Genomic DNA, 18,753 nt, shown 5'->3' on the forward strand with positions numbered 1-18,753 from the left:
ATTAGAGCATTGGATTCATGATCCTGGCTAACTCAAGAAGCACCTGGGACAAAAATACACTTAACTCCTCCTTTTGTGATTTTAACAGAAATGACAATGGACAGCCTACAGCTGCTGCGCCTGAACTTAGAAAAGCTAACTGCCCAATCTCCATAGGAATGTTCTTTCTTAAAATTTTATTTTTTATTTTTTAGTATAATTAATATAATTTTATTTATATATAACTATATAACTTATCATTTAATATGATTTAGTGTAATTTTTAAATTTTCCAGTACAATTAATGTACAGTGTTACATTAGTCACACGAATGTTAATATATAAATATCTGGCTTAAATTTATAAGCACTTCATTAATTCTTAGATTTATAGCAATCTCATCTCAAATAAATATACCTTGATTACCTTGAAAGAACAAGCTTAAGTCTCTACCCTATAAATAACAACTGTAATAAACTGGCAATGAAATCAAGCATATAATTATTTTAATAAACATATTTACCAATTCTTTTAGTTAATGATGGTGTTTTTTCAGCAGTTCTTACCTAAAATAGAAATATGGATTATAAGTTAGAATTCTTTTTGGTAGAAGGCAATTACCTCAATTTGAAAAATTACACTAATCATGAATTTATAAATTGGCTTTATTCCAATTCAACACACGAAGGTTCGCAAGAGGCATAACGTGATCAAGCTAGAAGGAAGTTAAAAGATCATCTAACCCAATCCATTCACTTTATAGACAAGACACTGAGGCTCAGGGAGCTAAAAGAACTTAATGGAGGCAAGAGAGTTCACGGTAGGGCCATAATGGCAACTCTGGCCTCCCACTCCCACATGGTACCTTGGCCACTCCAGGACGCACCGTCAATTTAGACACAGTTTTGAGATTTAAAATATTGTCTATGAAAAGTTTACAACTATTTATGACTATAAAACACATTACACAAAAGTCTAATTTCAGAAAGCTGAGGGATTAAGTATTTTAGTTCTTCAAGCCCAATTTTGTTTACAGTGATAGGTAAATCAATCAGCTCATGGTGATTCCCTTTTCATAAATCTGCTTCAGGTTAAGAATAACAAGCATTCTTCAAGATCTCCCCTTTAAAGCTCACCATACATTATTAATTTAAGATACTATACTGTGAATTTTACACCAAGAAATCATTGCAAAAGAAATTAATATTTAAAAATATATATTCTACAATATGTGACTTACCACAGAGTCCTCAAGTGAATGGGTTAAATGAATATTGCTTATATATTCTTGTCCCTTCTCTTCTAACAGATATTTACACCTAAACAATTAAAAGAAGGGTAAACTTTGGTAGCTGATAAGTTAGTGAAGTATAAGTAAAGATATAATCTCTATGATCTTAATTCCATTAACTTGCTTTTTGGTATTTCTAAGAAGCTGCAAAATGAAATGTTATCCAATTCCCTATCAACTGTCATTTTAAAGTTAAAAAAAAAAATGTTCCCTTTGTTATGCTACTTTGCTAATCTTAGTGAGGCAAAAAATACCAACTTGAGAACTTTCAACTTTTAAGCAAGTTATTAAATTATTGCCTTAAGATTTAAAATTTTTTTCAAATAGTTCATCTTAAATTTTATTTAGAGGATTAACCAACTGTACATTTTGAAGGAATTCATTGGGCTTTCAACCTTCCCTTTTAAGGCTTTTTAAGGTTAAGGTTTATTTTCAAACAATCTCTCTGAAATTTTAAGTTGTACTATTTTGCAGGCCAAAAATTCTACACCACTTATATATATGTATACCTTATTTTTAAAGAAGCAAGATGGCAAAGGGACATTTAGAGTATGTCATTATCATTCTAAGATGCCATTGATTATAAGAAGCGTGATTATTTTATGTACCACCACTGCCAATTAAATTATGACCCACCACCAGATGTGTCCTCATTTCAAAAATTTGAAGATGTGAACTGTATGTCTTAGAAGCAGTGAGATACAGTACTATTTGATAGGGGGTGTGATGGGTTCTTAGGGAAAATCCTTGGCAACAAGGGCTCTCTTGTGCCCATCGTGAAAAGAGCCTACTTCCAACAACAAAACTATATATTCCCAATTTGGTGTTTAGAAACAGAATCATCTGAATGTCATAGATACAACACATAAGCAATGAATGCTTTGGTCACCACGGAAGGCTTAGGGCTTTTTTTTTTTCTATAAAGTAGGTGACCCCATTTTTATAAAACTGGTGTGAATTGCAAGCCATGGTAAAGGCAAAAATAGTTGAGGTGAAAAGTTATTCAAGATTTTCCCACTGCAGTGTCTAACTTGCCTGTTTCTGAATAAACATTTAAATACCTTACCCTGGATACCACTTAGCGTGTTGTTCCCAAGGGTCTTCACTGGGCTTCCAATCAGTTAGCCCTCCTCCACAGTGAAAGCATTTTACTTTATCACCTTCCCCTAAAAAAAGACACAAGTAAAAATACATGTATTTGTGCAATTAGAAGCTTACGCAAAAATACCCCCTTTAACACCAGGAAACTAATCATTTCTAAATTACATGTAAATCTTATAGCTTCAAAGACGACATTCAAATTCACATCTAAGTCAAAGACATGATTGAAGAGGAAATACACAGTAAACTCACTGATTCAATCTGAGGTATTTTACAAAAGGCGAAAATAAAACTGGCCAATTTTTATGTGAAAAATTACAATTGTTACCTTCTTTCTAATGTGTCATTTGGGGCCACCAATACTACACTTTTTCAAACTGTGAAACTTTAACAGTACTTAGCATAACAAAATTACAAAGTAAGTTTCTCTAAGGTTATAGCTACAGGACACTAAACAAGCCTTCAAGATTGCTGTAGGAGACGATGTAAATAAAATACTGAAATAAATAATATTTTGCATTTGGGCACTACTCAATCCTAAAATAAATGGGTCAGATATATAATGGTATAACTTTCCTGAATACACCTGGAAGCCATCACACTAACGGCCCTTCCTGACAAGTTTACAGCCGTCCGTTTGAGAAGTGCTTATTTGAAGCAAGAAGGCATCATACAGGACAGCTTTCAAATATACAGTCTATATACAAAAGGCAGAGATCAATTTTAATATCAGCCAAACTAAACTCTTTAATGTTAACTCTTTTTTATGAGGTGTAGAAAGAATGCATGTAATACTTGTACTGAGCACATACAGTAGGTGCTCAATTAATTAGAGTTACTGTCAGACCCATTCTTGTATCAAGGAGATCTATCATCTTTTGCATGTCATCCTTCTCCAAAAAACAATCACATAAAGGTAAACATAACTCACAATATGGTTGTCTTTCTCCCATACATGTAGTGGTTACATTGCAGATTCAACACAAGGGTTCGCAGATTAATACTGATATAAATAATCATGCCAGCCTACACCTAAATATTTACCAGTTCGAGGGGCTAAAGGCATCTACTTTTTAGGAGCACTGCAATAGTTGGAAACTTAGTTATTAGCCTGGTTTAATAAGAAAGTTTACCTAAAGCATAAAATCCAGCTCTTGCAAGCTGCTCCTTGTTAACTGAGTATATCCACGTCCCAAAAGTAATGATCCGTGCTTCATAATCTGCCATGGCTGGATTTCTTGGAACATTTGTTGAATTTGGGAAATTCCTATCAGAACTCACAACATCAGATTCACTTCGAATGTTAACATTCCGGCCCAGAACAAAGAAGCAGTTAGGAAAGTGTCGCCTGTGTTCTGACCATGCACGATCACAAGGTTCCCAATTTTTCAGTTTTCCACCACAACAAAAGCACTGCACTTGATCATCAATACCTGTGTAGTAGAGTCCAGCACTAGCTAACTCTCTTGGGGTCAAGTGGGCATAGTCTGGCCAGTTCTGAAATGACTTTAATCTAGCTTCTTCACTATACATGGCAGGGTTCCTCGGGTATATGGTGTCTGAAATATCTACGACCTGTCCAGTTCTCAAAAGATAGTCTGCATGAGTCTCAGATGGCCTGTCTAAAACAAAATGATTTCTGTTTCCCAGGTAGCTTTCCGCCTTATACTGACCATTTTGGATACCCGGATTTGTAGGTTGTGCAGCAGTATTTTCAAAATAAAAGCCATTGATAAATCTGCAATTTGGGGATACTTTCCTGTGTCTTCCAACTGCTGAGTCTCCATATTGCCATCTATCTATTGCTGCATGACAACTAAAGCACCGCACGGTGTCTCCTTCACCAGTATACAGAAAACCAGCTCGTGCTAGCGTTGATGCGGAAACAGGACTACTACTTGGAAAATTAGCAAAAGTTTTTAATCTATTAAACTCTTCTAGAAATTCTTCATCCTTATCGATGTCTGCAGGTACACAAGTTTTAGATCCTTCAAAACTGTTAAAAGTCATCTTCTCTTGAAAATAGGACTTGTCCACCTTTTCTAAAAAGAGAACATTACATTAGGAAATCCAAAATGTGAAACACAGGCAATATAATTTTGATATTAGGAGCTAACAAATTACTTACTGATGACATAAAAGTAATTACACAATCTCTAAGAAACACTCTAATTCCAAATACTAGAGCTCTATATTACCACATGATTCAAGCTATAAAGTAAAACCTAGCATTTTCATTTTTTAGAGGAAAGTAATATTTAAGCAGGTAAAATAGAACTATTCATTTTTAATTGCTTATTTTACATAAATGTGGAAACTATGTGATACAGAATATATTAAAATTATTAACCATGTAAAATTATTAATTAGGAAAAACAAAAGCATAAAATATGCAGATTCTTAAACTCTGCGTAATTGTTATAATGGATCATTATATATTCAAGGCATCAAAGTTCAGTTTTTACAATTTAAAAAAAAGTATGTTCAGAATGTTAATGAATAAATTTTTAATATTTACTTTTCTGCTTAGCAAAAGGTTGAGTTTTACTCACAATATTGGTTCCAATATGTCCTTTTTTTTTTTTAAAGATTTTATTTATTTATTTATTTGACAGAGAGAGAGAGACAGCGAGAGAGGGAACACAAGCAGGGGGAGTGTGAGAGGGAGAAGCAGGCTTCCCACGGAGCAAAGCGCCCGAAGCGATGCGGAGAGCCAGATGCGGAGAGCCCAATGCAGGGCTCGATCTCAGGACCCTGGGATCATGATCTGAGCCGAAGGCAGATGCTTAACAACTGAGGCACTCAGGCGCCCCAGTTCCAGTATGTCCTTTCAGGGCATCAAATGTTTCTGATTTTCATGCATATGAAAATGGGACTCTTGTAGTCCGTTTTTTGTTGGAATCGGATCATTTAGGATGTATATATTACTGCCCTCTAGAGGGTAGCTCAGGAAAAATACTAAGTATGTGTAGACCTTAATTGCAGGTACTTTTGCTATCAACTTCCCATGGTCAAAAAACAATCTGTTCAAATGGAAGAGAAGTACTACCACAGCCTCATCAAAGCTGCCAGATTACAGCTGTGTAACATTTAACCCAGATAAAATACTAAAAGGGACTAGCTGGGTTATGAGAAGGGTAGCCAGATAAATTATCCTCCAAACTTGGACACCTTGGAAAGTGAAAAATAATGCTGCTAATAATTACACTGGGACAACAGGCATAATTCAGGGTTGCCTCAGGCAAACCTGCTTCTCCAGAATCTCACACTGTTCCTAATACTCTGCTCAGTACATGCTTGGGGAAAAAAAAAAAAAAAAAGACGGTCACAATAATTCTGTCTCTACTTTGTATGTGCATTAATTGATTTCTTGGGAAGAATTAGCAACCCCTGCATTATGTTGGCACAATAGGTCTTGGAACATCATCTCGGAGTAATGTTCAACGCAAGGCTTCTGTCTTGCAGGCTGGCAATAAATTTCAGTCTTTCCCGGCCTTGTCATTTACAATGGTAGTAATTCATATATACCACAAGAGCTGAGATATATCTGCATACAACAATTTTTGGAAGATAGACTCCATGACTCTTCATTATTGTTTCCCAGATATCTGAAAACATTTTGACACTAGCGTCAAGACCCCTTGCTCAATCAGCATAAGCTGGATGACAAAAATCAAGATTCAAAGAAACCAAGGCTGGCTGACAGGCTGAGATGAAATTTAATAGGGACATTAAACATTACGTTCTGACTTTAGAAATCTGTTGCACAACTAAAGGAAAATGGAAACTTGGTTTGGAAAGAAGTCATGTGAAGGCAAACCTCTAGATTAAAATCTTGGGATTTTAGCTAATTAAAAATTCCATTATGAGGGGCTGGCTCAGTTGGTACAGCATGAGACTCTTGATCTTGGGGTTGTGTGTTCAAGCCACATGTTGGGCATAGAGCTTATTTTAAAAAAAGTTCATTATGAGCCAACATTACATAGCTACTAAAAAAGAAACTTAAAGCAACTCCAGGCTGCATTAATGTCCAGATGTACAAGGTCCAGATCCAATTCAACTACACATTGAATATTATTTTCAGTACTGAAAACACTTCAGAAGGAACATTAACAAAGTGTCGTATCTATAGAGAGCAATCGGGATGATGAAAATGGTGTCCAATGAGGAACAGGTAGAAGAGCTGAGAGTGTTTATCTCAAAGGGAAAAAAAATGTGGGGAGAGGGCTGTAGAGGAAAGAATAATTACCATTAGCTATCTAAAAGGCTGTTATACAGGAAAGGGATCCAAATTCAGTGTAGCCTGAGGACAGAAGTTGAGTCAATGAATATAATTATAGCCAGTAGATTTTAACCCAATACGAGGAACAGTTACAACAATCAACAGCAGTGCAGAATGGATTGGGGGTGCCTTGTAGATTTCTCCCATCATGAGAAGGCACTTGGGCATAGAGTAGGAGGCAGGACAAAACATTTCTAAGTCTATAATGACCCTGAAGAATTAATGCTCAATATAATCCAGAACATATGAAAATTACCTTCTCTGAAGTGCTAAGTTTTATTTCTCAGGTCAATCAAAATAGACAGAAGTGTAAAATCAAGGATCTATTCTCATTTTGCAATAGCAGATATTTGTATGGTTCAAGTAGTCACCCCATTTCAGATATTATTACATAAAACTCCATCATTCAATAATAGCAGGAGAATCTCTATTTGAAGCTTTCAAGTGGAGACCTCATCTTCCCAGGGGTTATTTCCATGCTAATAGTTTGGATTTCACTGTTTTGAAAAGCAGATATTTATTCAGAAGCACCCAACTGAACACTACATATACATTATCAGAGTGTGAGCTTTTGTTGAAGGGTGCGAAAGCAGAATTACCAGAGAGGTTAAGGGTGAAAGGGAGAAAAATGACTGACAACAGATAGAAACCTTGGGATTGGCGGAAGGCACCAAAAGAAAGGGATGAAAGAGAGGATTTTATTTATAAAGGATTTAAGTGAAATGAAGGTAGAGAGATGATATTTAGAAAATAAGTATATATGGAGCACAGGAATTGTGAATAGAGAAGAAAATGGGGTACGGATATTGGAGAAGGGTGATAAAAAGCTTTGGATGTGAAAAGGTCTAAGTGCAATAAAGTATGCTGAGATCATTTAAGGCTTCTTTGTGAAAGCACACTCATGCTCTGTATTGGGTAAGCAGAAAGGTAAGAAGGCACACAGAAAAAGATGTCAAAGAAAGCTCTGTAATTAAAGGGGCTAGGCAGTCAGTAATCTTGAACGGAATGGTGGTTGGGAAAAATGGTACTATGGAAGCCAACAATGGCACAGAAAAAATCAGCAAGCAGTGCCACATGCATGGAAAATTTCAAGATCATGAGATGTTGTGTTTAAAATATACACATACCAAAAAAATACACTTACATGTACATATACATACATACACAGCACACTTATACATTTAGCATAGTCAACTGAGTAAAGATAGCCACATAAAACCCACCTACTGGTATCTGCACACAATACAAAAGTTTCTACTTCTCCTAGGCTTTTATTACTGAAGTTGTCAAATATATAGAAAAAAGGTTATTTTAATGGGGAAAAGGACATAAAGTAAGATATACATTAGATTGCCACTGCATGAAAACATATACTTACGGATAAGACTTGTTTTTGTTTTTTTGTTTTGTTTTTTAAAAGATTTTATTTATTTATTCATGAGAGACAGAGAAAGAGAGGCAGAGGGAGAAGCAGGCCTCTTGCTGAGCAGGGAGCCCGACGCGGGACTCGATCCCAGGATCCGGGATCATGACCTGAGCCGAAGGCAGATGCTTAACCCTCTGAGCCACTCAGGCGCCCCCCAAGACTTGTGGTTTTTTTTTTAAAGATTTTTATTTTATTTATTTGACAGAGAGAAAGAGTGCACACATGTGCACACGAGCAGGGACAGAGAGAGGGAGAAGCAGGCTCCCCACTGAGCAGGGAGCCTGATGCGGGGCTTGATTCCAGGACCCTGAGATCACGACCTGACCCGAAGGCAGATGCTTAACCAACTGATCCACCCAGGTGCCCCTGGATAAGACTTATAAGGTAATTTTTTTAAAGTAAACTCTGCCCCAAACATGGGGCTTGAACCCATGACCCCGAGATCAAGAGTCACATGCTCTGCCAACCGAGCCAGCCAGGCATCCCCCCTTTTTTATTGTAAGGCAACTTTTATTAAGTGGGTAAATTAGGTTAGGGTGGCAGGAGTACAGGTGATCCTTTTCTCCAGAATGTCTTTTTTTCCCCCCAAATGTCTTTAATAATATTTTCACTTACAGTCTCTCAGGTTGGCGCTGTTGGCCTGGATCAGGAGCCCAGTCATGGGGGAGGTGGATGGGCTAACTGCCCCCTCAACCTCCTCCACTGGAGCCCTGCAGAGAGGAGGGAGGGAATTGTGCCTCTACCGGCTGCACTGCCAGACCAGTCCTTGCTGTCCTGTGAAGCCCTGTGGAGCTCAGCGGAGCTGAGCACTGAGATCCAAGCTGACTCTACAGATGCATTTGGTGAGCTGTGGATTCCTGGCCTGTGGCTGAGTGTGCGCATGCGCCCACCTAGCACTCCACAGAGGCAGCCCGGCACTCAGCCGGACTGTGGCTGCCAGGGCATCCTGGAGGTGAAGAGTAGGTCTGACAATGAATTTCATTGGTTTTTTGCTAGAAAGAGCAAAACTTGGACATTTTGAGTTTTATGGATTACTACAACATGTTCATAAAATACCTAATGTTGACAATTTATTAGGCCATGCAGATTTCCAGGGAGACTTACTACCTATAAATAACGATAATTATCACAAAGGTATTTCAACAGACAACCCACTACTTAGGATTTTTATACAAAAGAAGGGAGAGGCAGATAACAGTGCTTTTGGTACAGACATGCTAATGAAGAAGGAAAATGTTTTAGTCAATGCATTGTGTTCTGTCAACCACAGAAAAAAGCCACATCCAGTCATTGGTATGCCCCAAGACGTTAGACCTGCATCTTCTATTACAGACACAAATATTCTCCCAGAAACACATCATAGGGTTAGTTTATCTTTACAAACACAGCACTGAACATTCTCTAGGACTCTATAGCCAGGATGGTTTCAGAAAGCCCAAGGGAGACACCACATGGCTTAGATAAGTCCCAGGGATCTTTAACATCCTGGCTTATTCCAGATCAGGTTCACAGCACACGGTTACTGGATATTAATGATGAAGTTTTAGAAGTTAATGGCATAGAAGTTTCAGAATAGAGTTTTGATCAAGTAATAGGATGACTGTAAACAGCTGCAATCTCATCGTAACAGCGAGACAAGTAAACCAGAATAACGTTAGGAACAGTAGGACTTTGGCAGCTCTAGCAAATCTACTGATAATAATAGCCTTCTTTGCCATCCACAGCAAATTAAACCATACGTTGACCAAAGGATGAAGACGACATTATTATTGAAGATAATGGTATGCTACAGAAGATTCCTAAAGCTGTTCTCACTACCAGAAAGCCTGGAATGGTTAACACACATAGAACAAACTTCGTTTCAAGTCTGGACAAAATGGTTTTATCCTTCTAATTGAGTTTAACATCCCTAGCAAGTTGCACGAACAGAATTTGAAACACATGTACCAGATCAAAAACTCTTAGATTATGGAACAATCATTATGAAATCATCATTCGAATGTTTTCTGAATAAAGATGTCGCTGGACTTGTAAATATGGCAGGACTTGTAAATATGGCTAGTCGAAGAACTTTTAAACCTCTGAGTCAATGACCTGGAACAGGCATGAGAACAATAGTGTTGCAAGTTTAAAATGTTATTAAAATAAATAGAAACAGAAAGTAGATTAGTGATTGCCCATAGCTGGGGCAGGAGGGGAATAGGGAGTGACTGCAAATGGTTACTGGGTTTCTTTTCAGAGTAATGAAAACATTCTAAATTAGGCTGTAGTGATGGTTGCACAAATGTGAATATACTAAAAGCAACAGAACTGTACACTTTAAAATTAATTTTACGGTAGGTGAGATACATCTTGATAAAGCTGTTTAAATGCTAGTTTGGCAATTGTTAGTATAAACTGGTGGATCAGAGGTGATTTTTTTTTAAAGATTTTATTTATTTATTTATTTGACAGAGAGAGACACAGCGAGAGAGGGAACACAAGCAAGGGGAGTGGGAGAGGGAGAAGCAGGCTTCCCGCCGAGCAGGGAGCCTGATGCGGGGCTTGATCCCAGGACCCTGGGATCATGACCTGAGCCAAAGGCAGACGCTTAACGACTGAGCCACCCAGGCGCCCCTCAGAGGTGATTTTTAATTAAAAAAAATTTTTTTTAAGTAAACGCTACGCCAAACATGGGGCTTGAACTCACAACTCTGCAATCAAGAGTCACATGTTTCACCAACTGTGCCAGCCAAGAGCGCTGGATCAGAGGTGATTTTAAGGCTAAAACAAAGGGAGCTTTGCTAAGGAAATTATGTGCTTTTTATACAGAAAACTAGATGTTACTATACATTTTCAGAAGTAGGTGAGAGGGGCGCCTCTCCCTTTCCCACTCCCCCTGCTTATGTTCCCTCTCTCGCTGTGTCTCTCTCTGTCAAATAAATAAATAAAATCTTAAAAAAAAAAAAAAAAACAGAAGTAGGTGAGAGGACAAAATCACTTCTATGTGAAGTGGTTAAATATTTAACCACTAATATTTCTTTCAACTACATTCTTTAAATTCTAATATGAAGTCTAATTCTTATCTCTTTTGATACTCTGAGGACCTTAGTTCTTCTCAATATTTTATTTAATGTTCTTCTGTTCCTAATCGTTACAAATCATTTTCTGAAATGCATTTTTTTCTAACTTCTAAGAAAGCAAACCAATTGGCTGTTTTTAGGAGCTTCTTTCCATATTATAAAGCACTGAAGCTATGTTCCTGAATTATGAAATTCTGTGGGTTTTTAACATTCACTTTGTTCATCTTATGGCTTACATATTTATAAACTAGTTCCAAATAGATATAATTTGTTATGAAGTGCAGTTAATTGCACTGACTCTGGTAATATAGGAGACTCTCCTTTGATTCTTATCTTCATTCCCTCTCTCATTGCAAAGCATTCCTTTTGTTGTGTCTACATTTATGTTAGTGTGCTTTTGAACTCTTTTAATGTATTCAAGTAGTGTGAATTGTTTTGAATACAAAATACACATAGATTAAAAAATTTTTACACACAGGACAGATTTGTGTACTTTTTTTATACAAAGATTTTAGATCTTCAGTGGGATTATTACAGAATCACTGACTACACTTTAGGAGAAAGTTGTGGTATTTATTGTTGACAGAGTTTATCATCATATTATTTTCATTAGGCTATTTATTTCTCGCATATCCACTTAGAACAAATAAGAGTAAGGCTGCCAACTTTCATTCTTTGCCTGACTTCTTGGGTATTTATCATTGTACAATGTGCACAAGCACTACAGTATGCATGTACATAAAAATTAAGAATATCATGAAGTACATAGGTTCCCTACAGTTTATGTGTAATTCCCCCAAAAGCTATTTATTAATTTATTATTTTATTTTGATTAAGTAATCTCTGTGCCTAATGTGGGGCTCAAACTTAGGACCCCAAGATCAAGAGTCACATGCTCTACTGACTGAGCCAGCCAGGGACCCTTACTAATTAATTTTATGGTAGGTCTACGAAGGGTGCCTTTTTAAATTTATTTAAAAAAATGTATTTATTTATTTGGGGGGGAGGGGTGGGGCAGAAAGAGTCTTTGAAGCAGACTCTGTGCTGAGTGCAGAGCCCCATGCAGCCTTGATGCCAGGCTTGACTGATCTCACAACCCTGAGATACGACCCGTTTAACCGACTACGCCACTAAGGCGTCCCTATGCATGCCCTTAGAAACAGTTGTGTGCTATTAAAACACTGAAAGAATCAAATCACTACATTCTGAAGGGCATATTCTCTAAACAGTGTAAAAAGAAAAAAAAAAGGAAAGAAAAAGAAAATCCTGATTAATTGGGGGAAAAAAAAACCCTCTAATGTTAAAGCAATAGAAAAAATCCCATGCAGAGAGAAGTATTTTTTGTGAGATTTAATATCAGAACACTATTCAGAAATGTATTAAGCTTTTTAATAAATACCTGCCTTACTTGAAACAAAGATTAATAATTTTTTTAAAGATTTTATTTATTTATTTGACAGAGAGAGACACAGCGAGAGAGGGAACACAAGCAGGGGGAATGGGAGAGGGAGAAGCAGGCTTCCCGCCGAGCAGGGAGCCTGATGCAGGGCTCGATCCCAGGACCCTGGGATCATGACCTGAGCCCAAGGCAGATGCTTAACAACTGAGCCACCCAGGCGCCCCAAAGATTAACAATTTTTTTAAAAAGTTGTTTGGCAGCCAATTATTACTTGGCTTAGGCAATTTTAAAAAACAACGTACTCCATAATATCATGAGTTTCAGTTATCACAGCATCTTTGAAAATATAAGTAAGCAGTTTCATATGTGTACCAGACAGTGATGAAAGTCTGCAAATTAATACAAATTTATTTAAGATGGCTAACTAGGAAACTGTCTCTGATGACTGAAAATTAACCACTATAAATACCTATTAAAATTTTTTAAGTCAAGGGGCGCCTGGGTGGCTCAGTCGATTAAGCGTCTGCCTTCGGCTCAGGTCATGATCCCAGGGTCCTGGGATCGAGCCCCGCACCGGGCTCCCTGCTTAGCGGGGAGCCTGTTTCTCCCTCTCCCTCTGCCGCTCCTCCTGCTTGTTCCCTTTCTCTCTCTGTCAAATAAATAAATAAAATCTTTATAAAAAAAGAAACAAAAATTTTTAAGTCAAAATAGCACCTGAGTAATAAATCACCATTCTTAACAAATAAGTAAAAACCTTTAGTGTTTTTTTTTTTTTTCTTCTATGAAGCTCATAGATCTCTATAATCTATCTATGCTTCACTCTTCTGGTCTCTGGAAGAAATTTATCCAATCACTACAGGCTCACTTAATGAACTACAAATTCTTTTCTTTTTTTTAAGATTTTATTTATTTGAGAGAGAGCACCTGAGAGAGCACAAGCAGGGGGAGCAGGAGAAGGAGAGGAAGAAGCAGGCTCCCCACTGAGCAGGGAGCCCGATGTGGGGCAGGGCTCAATCCCAGGACCCCAGGATCACGACCCAAGCCAAAGGCAGCCGCTCAGCCAACTGAGCCACCCAGGTGCCCCTGAACTACAAATTCTTAACGTTATTCCTGCAACGAGGGGCTTTGTTAACCTCTCATCATGAAAAAGCATTTTTTAAGTAATTATATTGATATGGCACAATACAAAAGGAACTAAATGATTGTTACGGGTTGAATTGTGCCCCCACAAAAGATAAGTTTTAAGTCCTAACCACTGGTTAGGAATGTGAACTTATTTGGAAACAGGTTCTTTGCAGATGTAATCAAGTTAAGATAAGGTCATTAGGATGGGCCCTCATCCACTATGACTGAAGTCCTTATGAGAAGAAACACAGACACAGAGGCACGTAGGGAAGATGGCCATGTAAAGATGGAGGCAGAGACTGGAGTGATAATGCATCAAAAAGCCAAGGAACAACTAATGATGTAATGTATGGGGATTAACATAACAATAAAAAAATTTAAAAAAAAGCCAAGGAACACCAAGGATCAGTGGCAACTCCAGAAGCTACAAGAAAGGCAGGGGACAGACTCTCCCTAGAATCTTCAGAGAGAATGTGGCCCTGCCAACACCTTCATTTCCAATTTCTAGCCTCCAGAACTGTGAGAAAATAAATTTGTTGTTTTAAGCCACTCAGTTTGTGGTACCTTGTTATGGCAGCCCTAAAAAAACTAATACAATGATGTTAAAAATATGACAGGAATTATGCAAGCAATATATCCCGATTAGCTCCCACTGCAGCACTATTATGCTTAAATACATTAAGTAATTAAAGGCATCTGTTTAAAACTCAGAAAATGTAGTTTTTAGAATCTCACCTATGACATCTTTGCTGATTCTTCCACTCAAAACCCCAGAATGATTACTCTTTGTGCCACTACTATATCCTCTACACAATTTGCTGATGCTCCAAGTTGTACTAGAACAAGATCTGGGAATTTCTGCATGCATGTCTGTATGTGTGTATATATGTAGTACATTGTTAGAATGAAGGTCTTTTTTGGCAAGGACTGTGTCTTATCATACCTGTATTCCCAATGCCTAAGGCAACGCACAACATGCAATACTGCTTAATAAATGTTGGGCAAAAGAACAAATGCTGAACCACCTCTATTAGGTTACTGCTGTTATTATGCCACATCCTACCCACCATCTCCCCTGGACACTTGAGATCACCGTGAGCACTAAAAATTGTTAATATATGCCTAGGAAATGTGAATAAAATAGGAAATACATGCATACCATGCAAACAGTATAATTCTTCAGTGATAAAAACCTATACTAAAATCACATTTCAGGGGCACCTGCCTGGCTCAGTAGGAGAAGCATTTGAATCTTGATCTTGGGGTCATGAGTTCAAACCCCACCTTGGGTATAGAGATTACTTAAATAAAAACTTTTTAAAATTCACATTTCAAAAATGTTATAGGATTCAAAAAATTTTTCATAGTAACAATCAAAATTTTATGTGTTCACCATAAAACACCATCATAATTTCAAATTTATCTTAAGATTCTTTCTTATTACATGCAGAAATATTGTAAGTTTTGCTCATTAGTTGCCTTTCCCCCTATAGAAGATCCAGCACAGAGATCTTTTTTTTCCCATTTATTATTTTTAAAATTAATATATAACGTATTATTTGTTTCAGGGGTACAGATCTGTAATTCAACATTCTTACACAATTCACAGTGCTCACCATAGCACATACCCTCCCCAATGCCCATCACCCAGCCACCCCATCCTCCCCCCCCTCCACTCCAGCAACCCTCAGTTTGTTTCCTGAGATTAAGAGTCTCTAATGGTTCAGCACAGGGATCTTTTAAGATAAGAAACATCCTCACTGACATAAAAAGGAGGCCAATCCCTCTTTTAATTAGTATTAGCCAGTTAGTTCCCTGTTTACAAATAGCATTTTGAGGGGCGCCTGGGTGGCTCAGTCATTAAGTGTCTGCCTTTGGCTCAGGTCATGATCCCAGGGTCCTGGGATCGAGCCCCCGCGTCAGGCTCCCTGCTTCGCGGGAAGCCTGCTTCTCCCTCTCTCACTGTGTCTCTCTCTGTCAAATAAATGAATAAAATCTTTAAAAAAAATAGCATTTTTACAAAGTTGTAGTATGTACGTAAATTTATCATAATATTAAGAAACTGAACTTTTAAAAATGATATGCCCTGAACAAAAAGAGTGTATCACCTTTAAAGTTCAGCTATATTTACATAAAAATTCAAATTTTAGTCAAATTGTTTCTTTATACTAGTAGGGTTCTTCAAACCATGAAGCCTATTTTAAGTCATCTCTATACCCAATGTGGGGCTCAAACTCACGACCCTGAGATCAAGAGTCACATGCTCTTCCAAGTGAGCCAGCTAGGCACCCCTCTTTCAACTTTAAATTAAAAGGTCAACAAAACATTTTTGAGGTTAATTACATTCAATCAAATCAAAAGTTCATTCCCTAAAATTAAGCACTATAGCCATTCAAATAACTAAATGGCTTTAATGAGCACTTAGCTCATAAGCTCAGTCAATAACCTGAACTTATGAATACTGCTATATACAATATGTGCTTGATCATGAAACCTACTTCTGTAAACACCTGCAAGGGCATACTGAGAATCAACAAAGAGAATATCAATTACATGTTCTATACTTGGTTTATAAAGTCATAGTAATACTTAAATTTTGAGCATAGACCTCTAGTCTTTGCCTAATTATTTATAATAATTAACTCCACAGGTACAGTTGCTCAGAATGGACACACAGTAAGGTATTCCCTCATCTTTTAACAAATTATGCAACTGTGTTCCCCAAAACACTGTTTTGAATGAGGAATACACAGGTTTGGGGCTCAATAATTCACTGAAGGCTATTACTATTATAATATTATACTATCACTATTACTATTATTCCCTCTTCCATTTCATTGGAAACTGTTCAGAACTTAAGCAATTTACAGTGCTTGCTAATCAGTTGCCTTTGATTAAAAAACAAACCATCTACAGTCCAAACCGTAGATCCATGACATAATTAATACTATTTACGCTTATTCAGAGCCCAGATTAAAACCGTTGCTAAAATTGGAACAGGCAGGAAAAAAAAATCTCAAGATGGATATTAACTCAATCTTTAATACAAATATTTTCCTTTTTATTTTTTAAAAAATTTTAAAGATTTTATTTATTTATTTGTGGGGGAGAGAACACAAGCAGGGTGAGGGGCAGAGGAAGAGGGAGAGGACTCCCCACTGAGCGTGGAGCTGAAACTGCTGATCCCAGGACCCCGAGACCATGACCTGAGCCGAAGGCAGACGCTTAACCCACTGAGCCACCCAGCCGCCCCTAATGTTTTCTTTTTTAAAAGAGAGGAATTAAAAAAGAATCTTACTACCCAGGCTGTGACCTTTAGTATATTTATCCTTTCAGAACCTTTTCTGTGTGCATATTATAAATATTTCTAGAGGGGATTTATTATACATGGTATTTTATAACTTGCTTTCTTTCTTTTTTTTAAAGGTTTTATTTATTTTAGAGAGAGAGAGTGAGAGCATGACAGCAGTGTGAGGGGCAGAGGGAGAAGCAGACTCCCCACTGAGAAGGGACTCCCCAATGCAGGGCTCGATCCCGGGACTCCAGGATCATGACCTGAGCTGAAGGCAGACGCTTAACTGACTGAACCACCCAGAAGCCCTTTTTTTCCATTTAATAATATATCATAAGCATCTTCCCACATCAATCTTTATCTGGATTAGAACATTATTTTAAATGGATGACTAGTACATGACTATACAAATGTATCATGACCTCATCAAATCATATTTTTCTTTTTTTTTTTTTAAAGATCCCATTTATTCATTTGACAAAGAGAACACAAGCAAGGGGAATGGGAGAGGGAGAAGCAGCCCCCCCCCGCCCGCCTGCTGACCAGGGAGCCTGACATGGGGCTCTGGGATCATGACCTGAGCCAAAGAGAGAGGCCCAACCCAATGAGCCACCCAGGCACCCCTCAAATCATATTTCTGAACACTAATTTTAGATGTATATTTTTAAAAAGAGACAATACACACATGATCAAACAATTCAAGAAGTCACTTCATTCATGCTACCCTGTACCTTAAACCCTCTGGTATTCCTTGAAGGGTTTCAGAACAAGCCTTCCCAAAATATGCCACTTCGGCATGTGGATTACTTTAAGCTGAAGTCAATCAAGGCCCAAAGAGGAAAAGCTTTTACCTTCCCCTTAACTGCCTAAAGGAATTTAGATAAAGGGCTTGGTCCAGGAAGAGAAATCAGAGATAACTACAAAGAATTTGGGCTAGGTGTGCTTAAGCTGGGGGAAGCTCTGCAGGGCCTGGAGATCAAACTCCTCTCTGTGTCCCACTCTCTCTGTATGGCCTGGCAAACATTTGTTTATCAAACATTTGCTCTTCCCACCTTCTTGTAAACTGTCTTCCTCCCCTTTGAAGTCTCAGACCCCTATCCCCCTTCTCCTGAGCTCAGGATGGCATATAAGCCTCAACCACCTGACTGCCTGTGGCTCTCATGTTCTTATGTGGCTTCTGTATGTACTTAAATTTGTTTTGCTCCTGTTAATCTTTTATATCAATTTACCAGCCAAAGAACCTAGAATAGTAGAGGAAAAAACTTTTCTCCCCAACAGTTGGTGAGCCAAGCAGGAGCAACTTTACTGACTGATCACTGCTTGCTCCAGGGCTATGGCACCTGAGAAATCTGGCACCTCTGATAGGCATGGCAGAAGGTAAGAATTCTTACCATGTCAGTCTTCTGGATCTCTGCCTGAAGGGTCCAGTGGAAATGAGAGTGGTGCAAGTCCTTTTTTTCCTTTTCTAAATTTAGATTAGCAGGAAAAAATATTTGTGAAACTAGTTCCTTGGGTATAGCAACTCTGGTAAAGATCTGTTATGAGTACTCTTGATTTTTTTTTTTTGAGTACTCTTGATTTTTATTGATCCTTTTCCTCCCAGAGACTGTCACTGTTTTTCTTTGTCTCTGTTGCGTTTTGTCATAAGAAGGAAGACCATAGGGTAGAGAACACAGGCATAGGCCCTGTAAGTCTGCTGTTCAAGCAGGCCTCCCTGATTGGTGAATTCATGGTTCTCACCAGACCGGTGTCTGTTTAGACAAACTTTGTTGTGGGTTAATGAACACATGAGGTAA

At 37.9% G+C, this 18,753-nt stretch overlaps 1 protein-coding gene and 1 pseudogene across 3 annotated transcripts in view; one reads left to right on the top strand and one right to left on the bottom strand.

The window, feature by feature from the left end:
• The window catches only part of XIAP (X-linked inhibitor of apoptosis), a 53,370-nt gene that overhangs the window by 14,115 nt on the left and 20,502 nt on the right, over nt 1-18,753 (bottom strand). For all 3 annotated transcript variants that reach the window (XM_078064775.1, XM_078064776.1, XM_078064777.1), the window contains exons 2-5: nt 3,505-4,413; nt 2,337-2,436; nt 1,220-1,298; nt 503-545 (exon numbers count right to left, since the gene is read on the bottom strand). In XM_078064775.1, the coding sequence (XP_077920901.1) occupies nt 503-545; nt 1,220-1,298; nt 2,337-2,436; nt 3,505-4,381 (1,099 nt within the window). In that variant the 5' untranslated portion in view covers nt 4,382-4,413. The remainder of the gene's footprint in view (nt 1-502; nt 546-1,219; nt 1,299-2,336; nt 2,437-3,504; nt 4,414-18,753) is intronic.
• Nucleotides 8,960-10,172, top strand: LOC118544612 (partitioning defective 6 homolog beta pseudogene; annotated as a pseudogene).

This window comes from Halichoerus grypus, chromosome X (genome assembly GCF_964656455.1).
Source record: "Halichoerus grypus chromosome X, mHalGry1.hap1.1, whole genome shotgun sequence".
In the NCBI taxonomy this organism is placed as follows: domain Eukaryota; kingdom Metazoa; phylum Chordata; class Mammalia; order Carnivora; family Phocidae; genus Halichoerus; species Halichoerus grypus.